Raw genomic sequence first — 18059 nt, 5'->3', positions numbered from 1 at the left:
AAGCTAAGTAATGAGAAACCCAGAGTAAGTCACCTGTCATACTTGGAAGTCAGTCAATGTTCATGGTCTCCGGCTTTGTTAAATGACAAAATTGAAGTTGTTGTTTTTTTAAACATGAACATCTAATATTTTTCTTTACATTTTACTCTATGCCTGCATATAACTCTTGGTTTTTACAATAAGGGACATATATGGTTTATGTAAAAATGTATAATTTTTATTGAATTTGTATCTTAAACATGTTATATAATGTAAACACTCCTGTTGTAGTTATTAGTTACCACAAGCCTTCTTTCTGGCACTATTTCAAACTGCAAAGTTGTGCTTACTTTTGAAATCAAAGACAGATTTCACATTAACCAATGGCTGTGTAATATGTTAAGTTTGATTTTGATTTAAAGAAGAATAAATTGTGCTGAGCATGACACCTTTGGAAAGTATTTTCATAGTCTAGTATGAAGTGTAAATGCTTCCCATTGTCTAACACACTGTGCATACAAGATATCCTGAGGATAAACATTATACAAAGATTATTTCAATTTTGTGCCTATGAGTGAAATGTTACATTATCAGTTATCTCACTACACAGTTGATAGTAAGAACCAACAGTAGCAAAACAGTACTTATAAATTATTTCATTCAAGTTTTTGAAAATTTACTTTTTACTAGATTAATTCTTGGAAAAAACATTTGTCAAATTAACATTTTTATCATACAGGACACACTAAGGAATATAAATAATAAACATATGTTACACCTAGAGTTAAAGAAAGGAACATAATTATGAATGATCATTTTCTCTTGATTATATATCTTTTAAATCAAACATATCTTAGTATTGATTATCTAATATTTCCGTTTAACCATTTTAGGTAAAATATATTTTAAAATAAACTTGAATATAGTTAAACAAAAAAGGCAACTTGTTGAAACTATGTGTTAAGCTTTTTAATTATTTATTGGTGCTTTTAGCCATTTGAAACTTTTATATTCTAGTAATGAAATATCAAAATTTCATTTTTAACATTTTAGCAAATATTCACATTACACAAATCACTTGGGATAACTCAGGTTTTGGTATAAAAAGGAAGGAAAATATTTCAGTAAAAATAAACTTTCTTTAGATGATATAGGTATGTACAGAAGTGATTTCATGCTCAAGATATTTTTCACATTTTTAATGCTTAAAATTATGTTTTCATCTAAAAGTATCTGGTCATTTATGACACTTTTGCTTTTATAAAATCTTGAACCAACATCAAAGAGCAAGGAGACTTTGCACCCAATATTTTCAATCCTACTGATGTCCTAAATCACATCAATTACCAGATTTTTCATACTCTGTTAGAAAGAATTATAAAATTTTTATCATATAACAGTACTATCATTTCTAAACTCTAACCTAAATAATCTTGTATGTATTAAATTCTCAAAATCTTAACTATGGAATGAAAATGTATTTGAAAATTTATATTGTTAGTTAGTATTAAGTGTTTTTGTACTCCTAATTTTTAAATTATATAAGGCACTCTAAAATAATGTCTGCAAGCACAATATAAAATATGCATATGTTAAAATACAAATAGGATGTATCAATCAAAACTAACTTAATCTATATAACTGTTTTCATTATGATACAAAAACCCTTACCTTGATTATAGAAGTAACTTCTGTAATACATTGCTCCTAGATCTGTACCTTCTATCTGTAAATGTGATTGCTGGTAAGGACAAGAATATTGCTGTTCTCTGTGGGCACTGGCATTCTCTAATACAGAAAGTCCGCATGCCATACTAGGTCGATGTAATGTTGGCCATGTTCTTCCTATAAAATCATGCCATTTTTGTTTTTTGGAAGTTATTCTATTAAGACTTACAAATCTTTCTTCTTCTCCTCCAAGTTCATTACGGAAAAAAGGGCAGCTTAAAATAAGGTTGTTGCTTTTGTCATCACCAGGATCTGGTTCTTCCACAGTCATGCCTTCAGCACCATCGTTTGGAGTCCTACTACTCATGGAAGCTGCTGAAGCACCTGTAGTTGTGTTCCTTCTTTTATTTAGCAGATTTCTCAAACATGATGCATAACTTAAATTAGCAGTAATGCTCTGGCAGTCATAATGAGCCAAAACTTTTTTCCTTAATTTATCCTCGAACCTACTTTCTGCATCTAGAGAGTTATTTGAGCCTTTACCACTAATTTCAGCAGCTATTTCAGACTTTCCTCGTAACTTTTTAAAAAGAGAAGGTTCACTACCAAGCAATTTATTTCTTGTTTTTTTGTCTTTGATCTCCCAAAATTTGTGTATTTTAGTTTTTAATCTTGGACTCTGAGAATCCTCTAAGCTATCTGGTCCATTAGCTAAAGCATTAGATGCATTTTGTGTAGTTGGGGCAGGGTCAACTTTGCCCCTCAAGTACTCGTGAATCTTGGCAGGTCCTGGACTTCGCTGATCAATTTGATCAGTCTTATACTCCCTGAGCATGGCAAAGAAACTCTGAGTCTCTCCAGTTGTACTTATCACATCAAGAGAGGATGCACTCCCATAATCTCGATGGAGAACACCAGTTCTACTGTCTGCATTTTCTTCACTGTGTTCTAGGTCTAAACTACTATTACTACGATGTAACCCAACACGGCTCTGAGAGTTCATATTGTTCATAACTCCTGAAACAGCAGCATGTTCTCCTGGTGCTCGATTTGTACGCTCGCTGTGAGTTCTATGTGGACGGTCACTACGTGGATAAGGAGGGGGAAGAGGTCGCTCAATGCTTTGCACAACAGGACATTCACTTGAAGGGAGTCCAACATCTGATGATCCAAAAGAAGGTGGCATATTCACTCCATTCACTAAACCATTTAAGCGTGTCATACTTCCACTTTTGTACAGAGCCCCTTCTTGTAAACCACGACGATGAGACTGTGGTACACAATTGTTATAGTACTGCATTGTACGAGCTCGTAAAACTTCAGAAGTAAGACCATTTCCAATTGAAGAGCCATTGCTTTCTGTTTTTTGAGCAACCTGGGCCATGTTACAGTTTCTGCGTTTTAGCTACCTCTGACAAATGGCAGAGAAAACAACTTCATGAACATCCATAAACTTCTGTTGTGGTTGTCGTGGTAACACAAAAGTCTTCATGGCATATGCAACAGGCTTTAGTTGGAATCACAAGAAACAGTATGGGGTTGACTGACCATCTGGAAGTAAAAAAAAAATGGGTGGTTTACTAAATAAAATTACATTGTCAATAGAAGCATCTTCTTTAGAGGAAATCTCAAAGAAGTGCATGCATTCATGCATCACAACTGTATATATCATCTGGAGGTCAACACATAACACCACTATGGACAGGAAATGGAGAATTAAGTACACCACCACTCAAGCGATAATACTACTATTTTGCTCTCTCTTACTATTTATTAAAAGGTCTCTTACCCTTAGATAAGTTAAGATCAAACAGCAGGAAATGAACTTTTTTAATTACTAGCAAATTTTGTAAAAGATACATACCATGGTATTATTATCATGCTATCTATCACTTTAGGTTTACATAATTGGCAGGGTTAAGCACCAATTCAGAATTTTTATGATCATATCAAAGAAAATATGTTAGTGACTTCTAGGTCAGAAAACAGATATGTTATTATTTTTTTATAGTTAAAAAAGTATGTAATAAAAACACTTTCTACTCTACTCATTAAACCAAAAATATTACTTTCAGGTGCATTGTAAATGAGTAAATTCCTAAAAACAAAAACATTTAAATCTTGTATATATTCTCAAAAATCACATTATTTCTATTTTAAATATTTTTGCATTCTCCTTCCGCTTACAGATTCCTGTTATAATTATTTGAAGTTGATAAATGTCAGTTACTAAATGCTACTGAGTATTCATCAGTATCTTTCAACTTAATGACATGAACATGAAAATACCATAAAACTCATCCTTTCAAAGGATATCAGAAACTTTATAGTAAATGCTACTGAATATTCATCAGTATCTTTCAACTTAATGACATGAACAAGCAAACACCATAAACTCATCCTTTTAAAGGATATCAAAAACTTTATAGTAAAGCAATGTACTGAGTTTCTTAATATATTCATATAAAACAATATTTTGAAAGCAAAATATATATACTTAAAAAAGAAATCATTGGATACCGCAAGACTAAAATTATAATACTTAAACATTTCAACATCTACAGGATACAAACAAAAGTAATTTTTTTTTAAGAGTTACTAAGCTATTTAAAATTAAAACCTAACAGAATAGTTGACAATACTTTAATCCCATGTGTACATATGTGGTTCAAAGTGTGCATGCTCCAACCTTGTACAGAATGTTATTCAACATAGTATCATGTATTTGATGTCAGAATTATCAACATTTTGTGTTACCCTACACTGCTGATTTCGCAACAGTTTGTGTTAGAGTAGAAACATTACTAGATACAATATAAATGGATTGTGAAAATAACTTTAGATGTGCATTTAGAAGGTTATGCAAATACATTTTTCAAACTGTACAATGGACAAAAATAGTTTTATTCTTCACATGAACATCACCTCATACTCCAACTTTTTAGAGCCTGAGTCAGATTGACTTTGATATTTCACAATATCTTTGGTACAGAAACTTTAGTAACATCTGATTTTTGTTTTCAAAAGACTAGTACTATTGACTCAAAACATGCCATATTATGTGAAGATAAACTTTGTAAATTTGGAACTATAGTCAATGTTACTTCTCCAATACAGGGTCAGTCCATTAGGCTGATCCCATCCATATTCAATTAATAATTGCAAGTTACATAGAATAAAAAAATTCAAGGTCATTGACTAAGGTTGTTGAAAAAAAAAAAAAACATTTCACATTATTTACAAAAAAAAAGAATAGGAATACAATATTTCTATTAACATACACAATGCATGCTTTTTGAAAGTCACTGGAACATGCTGTCTATAAGATCATGGAATGAACCTAAATAAAAAAAAAAATTATTCTATAGTATTTCTTATTTAGGTAAACTCATTCTTACAAAAGCTGATATTTGAGGTAAGTAAAATACTTCAATAATTGTTTGTAGACAAATTCTGTATCTTTTTTTTTTTAATGCATAAACACATACAGATAAAAGAATAAATTTTATACATTGTAAATATTTAATTTATGCACTTAAATTAATTAAGGTACTTGTCTTATGTTCTGATGATATTAACACAAAATCATTGAAAATGTAATCATAAAAACAACATAAACTGAGATTTTCTGAAACTAGCTTGTATTAACGATAGACAAAAATAAGTTTAAAAAAATAATAATTATTGGGCATTTTGATATCTCATTCCATCGTCAATAAATTCTGAAGTAAATAAAAGAGATAAAATGAACTCAGCAGCATTTATAGTAGTGTAATGAACATTTTAAAATGCAATAAACATTAGAAAAAATACTCAAATACACACATGGCAGCCATAGAAATAAAAAAGCTACAAAATGTAACCAATCAAGGTTAAAATTAGCCTAAGGAGGTTCAAGAAATGTATACATATATTATTTTGACTTCTGTTTCAAACAAAGTGTGGGAATGTGTTGTCAGAAGGTACTTATAAAAGCATGCAAGAAGTTGGCATCTTATTAACATTTTTTCAGTATGTTTCCAAAATGGTAAAATATTAACATAATTTTTATTTTAAAAATATTTATAACTGTACTTGAAAGACACTTGAACAGTAATCCCCTCCCTTAATAGAACAAGGATCCCAGAAAATTGTCTGGCTATGCAAGTGGGTTGCAAGTTGGAAAAGCTTGCAAACCTCCGGTTTAGCCTACTAGTTGCACAAAAAGTGATTGAAATAACTAAACAGAAATTACGCAATGCCTAAATAGATGAACTCAATAACTGGAATATTCAATTGAAGGTTAAGGATGAGTTATCAAATATAACAAGAATATGAACTGAAGTATAATGCAAATTTGTTTTTAAGCAAATTTACATATCAAAACAATCATTTCTTGTTACAATTTAACATATTAATGTCAAGGAAACAATATCCAAGGTTTTGTCCTACTGATTATATGATTAATCATGTAAATTTCAACAAATTTACTTCTTATCCTTTATTAAGAAAAATAAGATATTTATCTTGACCTATCCTCATATGTTAATCTTTTCTTCATGTGAACCATCCTAGTAGCTCTTCTCTGAGCCATTTCTAATAACTTAAATAAGTCAATATCCTTAGATGAGGAGACAAAAACTGTACATTGTATTATTTCAAGCGAGGCCTACTAATGAGTTATTTATTATATAAAGTGATCCCAATTTCACTTGACCTAATCAGTTAAGTACAATATTTAAACTGAAATAATAAACCTAATTACTTTTTTTCATATTTTGGCTTTAGTCCTTTTATTCAAAGGCTACCTGTAAAATCCTAACCAGTTTGTATACATTGAAAAGTTATTTAGCATGTACATAAACAAGTAATCATATACAACTTTAGGATTTTTAAACTGGTAAAGAATGCAGATTGCAATATTTAAAATTACATATTACTAGATGTTTTATGGACTTTTTTCTACTGATAATTTACTTTCCTAAGGCAATCCTCCTATAATATGAAGTTCTTCTAACTTATATATGACTGTTATGTTTCATGTCTTTAAAATCTAATGAATTAGTATACTTCATGATTTATCATACAAATAACTGATTTTCTGATATAACAATTATTAAATCTACTGTTTATACAAATTTCAAGCAAAATGTCTGAAGTATTTAATAAAACATAAAGGCAGTAAATCAATTTATAATTGGACTGTGAAGCAATAAAGATATGCTTTTGAATATCTTTTAGATTTTTTCCACATTTAAAATGACATTCACATTTTCTATGTGTAATTTTTGGTGGTTACTTCAACTTGGTGTCAAAATAAACCATATTCTAATAATAATAATATGTTTACTCCTACGTTACAACATGCAGAACATTAACTCATGCTCAAAAGCTAAACCAACACAAAACATGCAAGTAAAACTCTGACGAAACGGACATTACTAATATTAGTAATATCAAATACACCTGTGTTAACATACTTACAGTTACACAGTACTAAGCATGTGGAAATACAAAATAATCACGTTTAAATGTTGGGCTAACCAACCTGTTGCAGGGTTAGATTATCATCAAACAGTTTTCGCTCAGTTTTGGTCCTTGTCCCCCACACGGAGTTAATATTTTAAACCTTAATAATCGCATCATTTTTCTTTATCAACTACGATACATTTAAGATACAAGTGTTTTACACATCACTGACATAAAACCGCCAGAAACTATAACTACTACTAGTACTACTACATCATCAGTACATTCAACGTAATTTCCTATCACGTGATACAGGTAACTACAGCCACGCAGTCAACTGCCTATCAAAGCACAAACGCAACTACTGATAGTGAGATGCATGACGGGATATTCAAAACATCGACAAAGACGTGGTAACCTCGCTTGACCACTTTCTAGACAACACCCTTTCTGTCACCCCCTCCCCCCTTGCTCAAACCTGTACATTAAAGAGTTTTTAAAACTACTCAGCTGCTGTGCCCGTCTTGACCTCTACATTTAGCTAGAGAGTAACGTAACTGGACTAAAGAGAGTCGTTATCCAACTTTTTAGTTTCTTATGAGACAGGCTTTCACTTCTTGAGAGCTAAATTACGCGCCTCGAGCTATATCTGACTGTATAGTAGGTAGTACAATAACAAAACGTGATCTTTACCATCTTTAAATTCGTAAGATTTGTAATACACCAAACTTTACTTTTTATCATGCATTTTTACATAACACATGATACAGTTTCTATTAAAATAAAACTTTATTAAATGCTCACATGTTGAATTCGTCATTTAACTTACAAAATCATCAATATAACGAAATATTGCTAATACACCAATAGAATTATGCTTTTTAGCAATCAACTTATGTATCATATAAAGTACACATAAAATGTTAAGATATAATACTGAGTTCAATATACTATATTATTGCTATGTAACTTATTTTGTGTTATTGTTTAGTGTAAATATTTATAATTTTTTCTTTATTTTTTGTAGTTGCATGATGTCACTGATTTGGTCAATGGGTTCCACAGTTTTCCGTATATGTGAATGGCTTAGGTACCAATTAAAGCTTTAAGTCTAGCTTTTTCTAGTAATTTTCTTAATATCAAAATGTTGTAAGGTGAAAGTATCGAGAGACTTTCAGGATATTTACCAAAGTTATGACAATTTAATTTTTCACTATCAAAGAAACTATGTCGGCGACTATGTAAAAGCTGCTCACCAATTTATTTACAGTAGATAGAAACTAATGGTTGGCTTTTATAAACAAGGCCGTATGAAGCGGTAAGGCCTGTCAGACCATGCCTGACCACCTTTTCATGGCTTGTATAGCTACAACTTATGTATTAAAACTTGTTTATTTTAATTCAATACATTACGTTATGTGCATGCAGTATTTGTAGTTAAAATGGCTTAAGATTCAATCTCATAGTTCTAAATTTTCAAACATTTTCTTTGGGGCATGCCTCCAGACCTCCCTGGAAATAGCGTTGTGGTAATGTCCTAACCACTCCAAAATTGCTTCCTACGGCAATGATAAATTATTGCTCTTAAATGTAAAATAAATGGAAGAAGCCAAAATTTATAGTTGGTTTTACAAGTTGTTTTTGTTTTGTAAATGTAAAATACAAATGGTAGCAACTACAACTAATATACATGTTACAGATATATTTTCTTTTTCACTAAAGAAAACTGAAAAGAGAATCTGTGACATGGAAGTCTAATGCATTCCCTAATTGGCCGTACCCTCTACTGTGGACTACAGTTTCGCCTATTAAAGGCTCATCAGCACAGTTTGAGTCAACAAACAAAAGAAATACCGTTAGGCCTCTTATAATGATGATATGTATATTCTCTCTCTCTCTCTCTCAATATAATGAAATGTGTGTTTGTTTGCACCCTAACTTTTCCGAGCCTACTGGGTCAATTTCAACTAAAATTTGTAAGTAAACACTATGAACTATGGGGAATGTCCTAAGGGGGGGGGGTCAAAATTGAACTTAACCCTATTTCTATTTTGTAAAGCTTGTTAGTTAATTACTCTCAGCCTATTGGGCCAATCTCAAACAATTTTGGCAGGTTGACACTTAAACAATGTTGAACATTCTAAAGGCATTCAAGGTCAAAGAATGAAAGTTGTTAGATTGTTTCTCAAACAACCATGCTTTTCTCATCATCAATGAGATGTAGGGTGTTTAAGGATGGGATAACCTAAAAATATTTATTTGTTGGTAGATGGAAAGCAAACTGCAAATGTTTTTTATGTAGAAGCTTTGTTATAATTTTAAAATTTTGAGATAAAGTTTATGTTCAAGTTATTACTTTGAAATATATGATTGCTGTTAAACTTACATTGTTTTTCATAAATTTAAACTTTCTCCGTCAATTGACGGGTATTTCAGTTTTTACATACTATAGAACTTGTGACTGCTTTTATAAGTTACCGTTATGAAATTCAAAATACAAATGACATACAAAATCTGGTATTGCAACCACAAAATGACAGTGCTTATCATGAAGCTATGATAATATAAAATAAGTCTAAATCTTAAAATAATAAAAGAAGCTGAATTGAACAGTTATTAACTTTGTTCTTAAAGTTCTAATTAGATTTATAATAGAATTGTCTACGTACAACAGGATAGCTTAACTTATGAAACTCCTGGCTGGTTTATTTCAATTCAGGTAGAAATATTTCATAAAGATCTGAGCAATTAGTTAAACTTACGTTATGAACATGGATACAGCAATTTAAAACTACACATCTTTAAGGTGAATTGTTAGTACTGCTTGATAGAGACCATTCAACAGTTGTTTTTTAGAATTTAAGTAATACACAAAGTAATCTGTATTTTTATAGCTACAACAGGTATATACTTGTAATATCATAAATCCTCAGCTAAAAACTTGGTAACATCCAAATATATTATAAAATTTGAACTAAAAGGGAAATGAACCATCAATCTGCATGTTTAACATGTGATACACTGTGCACAAAAACACAACGTCAACCTAATCAAAAATGGTGGTCCATTTCATAAATAACACAGTAAACACTTAGATATTATAGTGTAATTTATAAATCTGGAGTGACAATGTTAACTCAAAAAGTGTTAAACAATTCAAGGTCTCTTTAGATAAGAATTTAAAAAGTTTTGTTGCTTTGGCAATATCTGTCTGATCCAATGCAAAGAAATAACCTAAACTGTGTGGGTTGTAGCAATTTTTTGCTGTAAACAGACTTAGCCCACAGGATACGCCTGGACAAATGTTTTTTCCTTCTATCCTACCGGGAGAAGAGAATCAATACCACAGCACACTTCCGCACCGGAAACCAGGTGGAAAGGTAATGTCAGGTCCAAAAGTACCTGTGCCAAATTCACATTGAACAAAGCCAAGGTAACAGTATGTGGTACATAAGCACTTCAGTTTATACATCACCTCATATGGTGAGTACGAACTGTTGTTTTTTTCTGTTAGATGGCCGAAATTGTAACTTAAATAAAATCCATATTTATCTATTTTGTTTAAATCTGATTGAATAAAACACCTAAGTTGGTCTTTAAAACTTTTACGTTGACAACACAACACCTTGTAGTTCACCAAATAATTTGCATGAAGTGTTTTTCTCGCTCATTTAGTAAGTTTTCATGTAAGAATTACAAGATTTTGGAAGTATAGGCATTATAGTGTCATGCACTTTTGAAACCCAGATATATAAATGTTAGTCATGTTAGTCTCTCACTATAAATATTGAATCGCCACATTCAAAGTATGTCCTCACTTAATATAGCAGTACTTGTTTATGACCATAAAACAAACTGGTCAGTAAGCAGACCATATAAATTATTCTCTTCTAAGAGAAGGCATTAAAACAAAAACGAAATTTAAAAAATGCAAGGTCGACTGACATACATACAAAGGATATATCTAAAGGCGACTAAAGGTTCTTTTTTTCAGTTTAAAGAATAGCAGTTTGTGTTATATGAACATAATGTACAAGTTAGTCATAATCTTCCTTGAAATTTATATCAGTGCCATAAATACATGAAAATAGTAATCTGCTCTATATTTTTGAACTACTTTTCAAATAATATTTCTTTATGAGTAAATGTTCTTTTATTCTTATATCCACTTCACCGTTCTTTTTTCTAACTTAAGTTACATGCAAGGCAAGTATTAAATTAAATGAAAATGTTATACCAATAAACCATTTAGTTAGTTCGAAGAAAAGATAAAATTCAAATTATTGCGTTACTGCTTTAATGCCCTTCCAATTAATGTTTAAACGGATTCATTTTGTGTTTCGATAAACGGCCTTTGGGTACACCACCTAGCCAAAGGCAAAATGAACGGTCTAGTTGTTTAAAAATATAGCCTTCACACATGCACCAAACCTGATTACCTAGAGAGTTACAAAACTATGTTACAAACATGTGTAAAACGTGACATTAAAAATAAATTACATGTGAAATTATTACGGTAATAATTCTTTGTTTAAAAACATAAATGCAACTCTCTATGTAGGTAACGGGAAAATCTCACAGTAATTGGAACAACAGTTCTCAACTGTTAAATATTCCTATTTTTGTGAATTGTTAACCAATATTGATACCTTTAACTTCTAAAGGATCTTAGTCCAAAATCAATTCATTAAATAATAGCTGTCAATATACTCTTACCAGGCTCTCTCAGAGGTTCAGAGAGGCCCGAACCACTTCTGTCTTTTGAGGCCCCTGGCTACAATATAAAAAAGATTACATATGAAAACAAAATTAGACAGTCATTAGCCTAAAAGAAAAGTGAAACATAATTTGAATATTTTTATTTAACATATATTTATTAACATTATTCAACATTAATAAATGCTTTCCTAGCCTTTATCTGTGCATAAAAACAATTCGTGAAACTTAACAAATGCAAAAAAAAAAAAGTCTAAATTTGAGGCCCCCTTTGAGCTTGAGGCCCAGGCCAAATGACCCTCCTGGCTCCCCTTATAATTGGTCCTAACTCTTACCAGATGACGCTTTTAACGTCTTGGCATATTTTTATTTATTCTTTCTTGTATATTTTTATAAGCACATAGCCAATACGATTCACAAAATATAGTAGCGAAAGTACGCAAAATTCAACGATTTTTAAGAGCATAATTGATCGTAGCAAAATTTACGTTTTGTTTAAAATTAATTCACAACTTGGTAATTTAACGAAACTAATAAAACTGGCGCCATCACGCGTCGTTTGGCAAAAAGCCAAGTATTTATTCGAAGGTGGATATAGTTGTACAAATCTGACACACCTATACCTAATCCCACTCTTATTTGGATGTTCACGTTTTGTGGTTATATGGACAAGTTCAATGACACAAGCAGATCAATCACAAATTTCAAACTGGGAATTTGTTAGTGTTTATAGGGCAGTTACTGCTCTCATTAAATAGTCTTTCATACACACACACACTATTTTTCCCCCTCAAACCACCGACGTAAGCAAAGGTAACGTACTGAACTACATTCATTACTTCCCAGTGATTTTTCACATTCTATTTTAAGTATTTTTATGAGTTGGGTGTACAATTTCGAATGAAAATTAGACCTAAAAAACCTTTTTATTTTTCAACGTTTAAAATAATATATATATATATATATAAGCATGTACTTTTTAGGAATAATAATTTAAATCATAGAAAATGAATATCCCATATTAACCCACGGTTTCTCAGAAAGATATTAATAACATAGGCGTGAAATGTGACGTCGCTGAGCACCGCCTAGTACCGCTGTATAATTTAATTATTGGACAATTACATCACTCCTAATACGTGAACTCCAGTGAAACTTTCTCACACATTATTGCACATTTATAAAGTAAAAAGTTTTGACTGTTTCTGATTCTTGTTTTTTTTTATCTCAGTTTTTCATGGCTTCCATCGATAATTACTAAGTTATACCTAAAACAAAGCGGTGTTTGTTATTTTTAACATAAGCAGCACCCTATGCAGCACATGGACTGAAATCGCCAGGTCAGAAACTCAAAAGTTTAGGCATAGCCGTTCCTAATTTAGAACTACTGATGAGGAAGAGGGCAACCACTCAGTAGCACTCATCACCTATACGGATACTCTTTAATCATACAGTCTGTAGACTCTATATGTAGGGATGACCAAAGTACTCAATAGGAATAATACAAACATGCACGCTAAAATCAATAACGACAGAGAGTTTTACTTTAAGAGATGTTTGCCTCTCACTTTCATTTGATTCTCTACCCAACAAGCCCCCAAAACAAGGCAAGAAACCATCGCTAAGATACCAAACCAGAAAGTGACCAACCCACCATAATTGTTCATCTTTCTTCTTCTTGTTGTTTCTGTCGAGATATAACTCTACAACTACTTTATCACTGACGTCAGTTTAAACCTAAATCCTCTTTATGTGTTTCTGGGCAGTGTACGATGTCATCGCTAAATCGTAATAATTAGTAATTACAAAGAACATAAAAAAAGCTTAAGTACAGGGTGAAACAGGAATTACCAGCCCATAATAGATGAACATTAAATGACTGTAGCATGTAAAATACTTAATACTTTGTACACTGTACAACTGGTGTCTGTAGGGAGCCAACCCGATATTATGTATGAAGTGAAGGAGTAAAGAAAAAAATCAGGACATATAATATTAAATTTTAGTACACACATTCATAGAATACACTAACTTTACGTCGGAGGGGGGGGGGAGAGGGGTATGTCACAAAACAAGTAATAAAAACATTTTGTAAATATAAAATGATGTCGGAATGACAGTGACAAAAAGAATGAAAACAAGAATATAGGGATGATACAGCTATACATAGATCATCCCTACATGACTTTCAATATTAAAATTTAATGTTACACTGTAAAATGCATACTTGACTTTAATATCACTGCAGTTATGTATTCCTGACTGTTGGTACGCGGGTTTGAACCTTGGATCTTATGAATCGGCAAATTAATCACTAAGCCTCATACCATTGATATAAAATGATTATACAGAAAACGTATAATTTTGCACAAATTAACACATATTCTACACAAATTTTAGAGATCACAAAAACACTTGTTAACTGACGTATCGTTTATCATGACTAATGCTTATAATTTATAATTTAATTATTATGAATGTCGTAAGAAGATTTAATAATTTTGTTAAATCTTGGAGGCGCATATTACACATACTTACGAAACTATACAAGCATTTTTCAAATTTATATTGAAATAGAAAAAAGATAAATGTCTAGTTTTACAATTTAGCTTGATTTTATATTCAATGGATATTATTAATCATTGTAGTTTGAGTCATAATGATGTTAAAAAAAACCACCATTACAAAATAACCGTAGATTACCACGACACTGAAAAGAGAGAGAGATTTCATAATTGCATCTCCCTGTAGTACTTACGAACGTTTCGGCCTAAAACGTTTCAGTCGACATACTTGAGTATGGGGCTCTGACTATATATGTAGTTGCGGACTATTTCCATTTGAGGTTGGACCAGAGAAAAATTTCCCACACAAGGAACGCCTCTTACTATCTGTGTCACCCTAAGTAGCATGAAATATTAATGTAGCATAAAACATCCCAATTCATGGGAATTATATCACAATTCTTTTCTTGAGTTTCATAGATCATTAAATTAAGAAGTTTGGAATTTCTGAAAATGTGAAAAAAATTATCGTCAAAACCGTCTACATCTGAGCACGAAATGTTTAATTTCATATAACTATGAACTACAGCAGAATACATCATGGCTCGAAGATGGGTTTGGTTTGTTTTCAGATATTCACGCAAAGCTACAAAAAAGCTCTCTTCGCTGAATTTGAACTGATAAATTAGAGGCAAGGCACATAGTTCGAATTACCAACCACTAACTCCTGGTCGTGTGCGGTCCATTGGTTAGTGTAACGGACTGTGGAGCGGTGATTCCGTGGTTCGCGTCCCGTTATAACAACAACAAAAATCTACGCATTTTGGACTATTTTTGTTTTATCGAAAAGTAGGGTTTTACCGTCACTTGTATAGCGGACTCACATCCTTAAACTGAGGAACACGTTTTGGCGGCAGAAAGAAGTGAATCGTTAACCCTTGGATTCACAATCCGGCACGCTTACCACTATGCCACACAAGGCCCTATATTGTTTAGTATTCACTGCCAAAACAGTGTTGGTGAAGAGTATGAATATGTACCATGCTGTTTTAAGGCCTGTTTGTCAGACTACGAATTACGAAGTCTATACAAAAATTACCATTCTCATTTTTTTACAACGCATTTTTACGATTTAAAGGAAATATTCTTTCGTTTAAACCGAGATATATAAAAAAGCATTACGGAGAAAGCAGCTTTAGGATTTAATTCAATACACCGTATCACTCAAAATATATAGAGTTAATTATTTCTATATCAGTTTTGGTGAGCGTGATCTTATCTAATAAACAATTATTGTACACACTAAGAAAAACAAGCGTATAATCCAACAAATAGCAGAAAAAATGTAATACATGACCTTATGTAGCAAGAATTTCTTTCAAATTTTCGCTTGCATAAATAACAAAAAATAAGCTCTTGGCAAGCATATGTGTAAGGGGAGAAAGCAATAAAGTTTTAAAAGAACTGGAGTAAAACAAAGAAAAGTATCGTTAATTTTTTAATTTCAGTAGGCTTACGACTGTAGCTTTGAAAAAAAAAGACTTTATGACGTCCTAAGGACGAACATATATATGTATATAAACGCAGTCGATATATCCTCGAATTTAAATATATGAGAAAATCGCACGAGAAATACTGAATGTAATCACTAATATTTCATCGGTGTTTAGAATCTTTAATTATTTATGTAAAGACAGTAGAATGTTTTCAAGAAAAAATGTCCACAAAAAGACGCTTTGACACCTCGCAAACCCTAATTTGCAACGTGTCCAATGCCTTCATATTGCTGCATGCTCTACATCCTTTTTAATTAAAAAAAGGAATAAAACGTTTGTTATCTAAAGTTATAGTGTAAACATGATACATTTAAACACAATTTTGGTTTGAAAATGGGTATTGACTTACCGCTGAGACACTGGGACTCACCAGGACGGCTGAAATACGACTAAACTGTGAAAGATAATTCAAAAAGATTCCTGTTCTCTATGTACAAGCCTTGAAAATATGACATCATTTTAAGGGTTAACTCATACAATGTACTTCTAATACATGTTCTTGTGCCTCATCCATATAGCATCCTTTCATGTAATGTATTTTGAAACGGCGGTGGTACAGCACAGATAGCCCATTGTGTAGCTTTGCACTTAACAACAAATAAACTCTTAGTTTAAAAATAACCGAAATAAAATAAAATATATTCTACATTTTCCATAACTCTTTGATACTCTGCCTATAAAGGTCATTTCTGTTTTTTTATTATTATTTGTTGTTGTTTTTCATGGGATATAACTAAAGCAAAGATTCCTAGATTGGCGAGTGTGTTATAGCTCCTATTTAGTTGCACATATAAACAGATACTTAACATATTTGTTTTTTGAATACTTAGTGGCCTAGAGGAGTTTAGTTGTTTGGACGATGAATTATTATAAGAAAAAGTATTGATTTTATTAAGTTTGTTTCTTTCTCTTTTAGAGCCTCAAGAATATTATTCACGAAGTAATTATTCTTGAAACCGTGTATGAGGTGGTAAAAAAAAATAAAACAAAAAAGTAAACAGAAACATATTTTGACCATTATTTAATATTTTATAGATACATGAAATATTCTCCTGTAAATAATCATTGATTATGCAAATACTATATTTTCAAAAAAACATCAGATACGGCTTGATTATGAGAATAAAATATCTGAAATGTATGGTTTTTCAAATACAGATGTGCACTAAAATATTTTAACTATACAGTTTTATAGCACAAGATTTTACCATAACTTATTCTCGGTAAATTAAGCTTTGCGCTTATAATATCCAAAATTTTAAATAAACATTACAGATTGATAGACAAAAAAACCGAACAACAAAAAACTGAAGTACCAGAATAGCGCTTGTTTCGAACATAAAACATTAATCTCGGTTCTTCTTCGCAAAGCATGGAATAGTGACCTAGTACACACTACATGTGAGTCATTTCTCCTTTCTACCAAGTTACAAATTCAAATAATTTCGCCCTTAGGTATAATAGAATTTTTAAAGTTCCTCACATTCTTTGCCTTCCCCCAACCCACGCCTGCAGACATCCATATTGAAAACACATGGCTGATAGTAGCCAGAAACTAAACGTCATTATTGTTATAAATCACGCTGGACACAGAGGACAAAGGCCACCGAGGTTCGAAGTCATACCATGCTCAAGTACGTAAATAACCAGAGTAGAAAGTATTCCATACGTAATCCGAGTGACGTACATAATGAATAAGTATAAAAAAACGGTATCTGGTAAGGATTATAAACTTGTGAAAAACAAAACAACAAAAGCGGCTTATTTTGACAAAGCTAGTCTTTCTGTATGCTATAGTTATACGCTGCCCCTGCAATAAAATAAGGATACAGCACTGATTGAAAAACCTTATCTTATGTGAATATGTGAGAAGGATTCTATAAGGTATAAAAAAGGTTTGAGCAAGCACTAAAATATCATGTAATACATCTTATAATACGCTGTGAAAAGATTTGTGTGTGTAATAAAACACTATTAATAGAGGTGGTATTAGTTTATTAGTCTGTACAAGTATAAACACACACAGAGAAGGGCCAACGCTTAAATGGTTTTAGTATTTTTAACATGGCCTCTACGGAATTCCAGAGTAATCACTGGAGCCAATAAAATGATATTCCTCATACAAGTAGCCTATTCGAAAGAGCAGACCACTAATGAAAATAACATCGATAATTAAATTGAATTACAA

At 31.6% G+C, this 18059-nt stretch overlaps 1 protein-coding gene across 4 annotated transcripts in view; it reads right to left on the bottom strand.

The window, feature by feature from the left end:
* Positions 1–18059, bottom strand: part of LOC106478304 (signal-induced proliferation-associated 1-like protein 2) — an 84445-nt gene that overhangs the window by 39308 nt on the left and 27078 nt on the right. For 2 of the 4 annotated variants that reach the window (XR_002609876.1, XM_013938837.2), the window contains exon 2: positions 1651–3198. Coding sequence is in view for 3 of the 4 variants with exons in the window: in XM_013938837.2 (XP_013794291.1) it covers positions 1651–3031 (1381 nt within the window). In the remaining variant the exon portion in view is untranslated. Of the gene's footprint in view, positions 1–1650; positions 3199–7174; positions 7323–11811; positions 11870–14569; positions 14699–18059 lie in introns of those variants that run through there. The other 2 variants (XM_022381936.1, XM_022381929.1) reach the window with 2 other exon arrangements.

This window comes from Limulus polyphemus, unplaced genomic scaffold (genome assembly GCF_000517525.1).
Source record: "Limulus polyphemus unplaced genomic scaffold, Limulus_polyphemus-2.1.2 Scaffold10, whole genome shotgun sequence".
Lineage (NCBI taxonomy): Eukaryota > Metazoa > Arthropoda > Merostomata > Xiphosura > Limulidae > Limulus > Limulus polyphemus.
The sequence above is the reverse complement of the archived record's forward strand: the minus strand, read 5'-3'. Positions and strand labels throughout refer to the sequence as shown.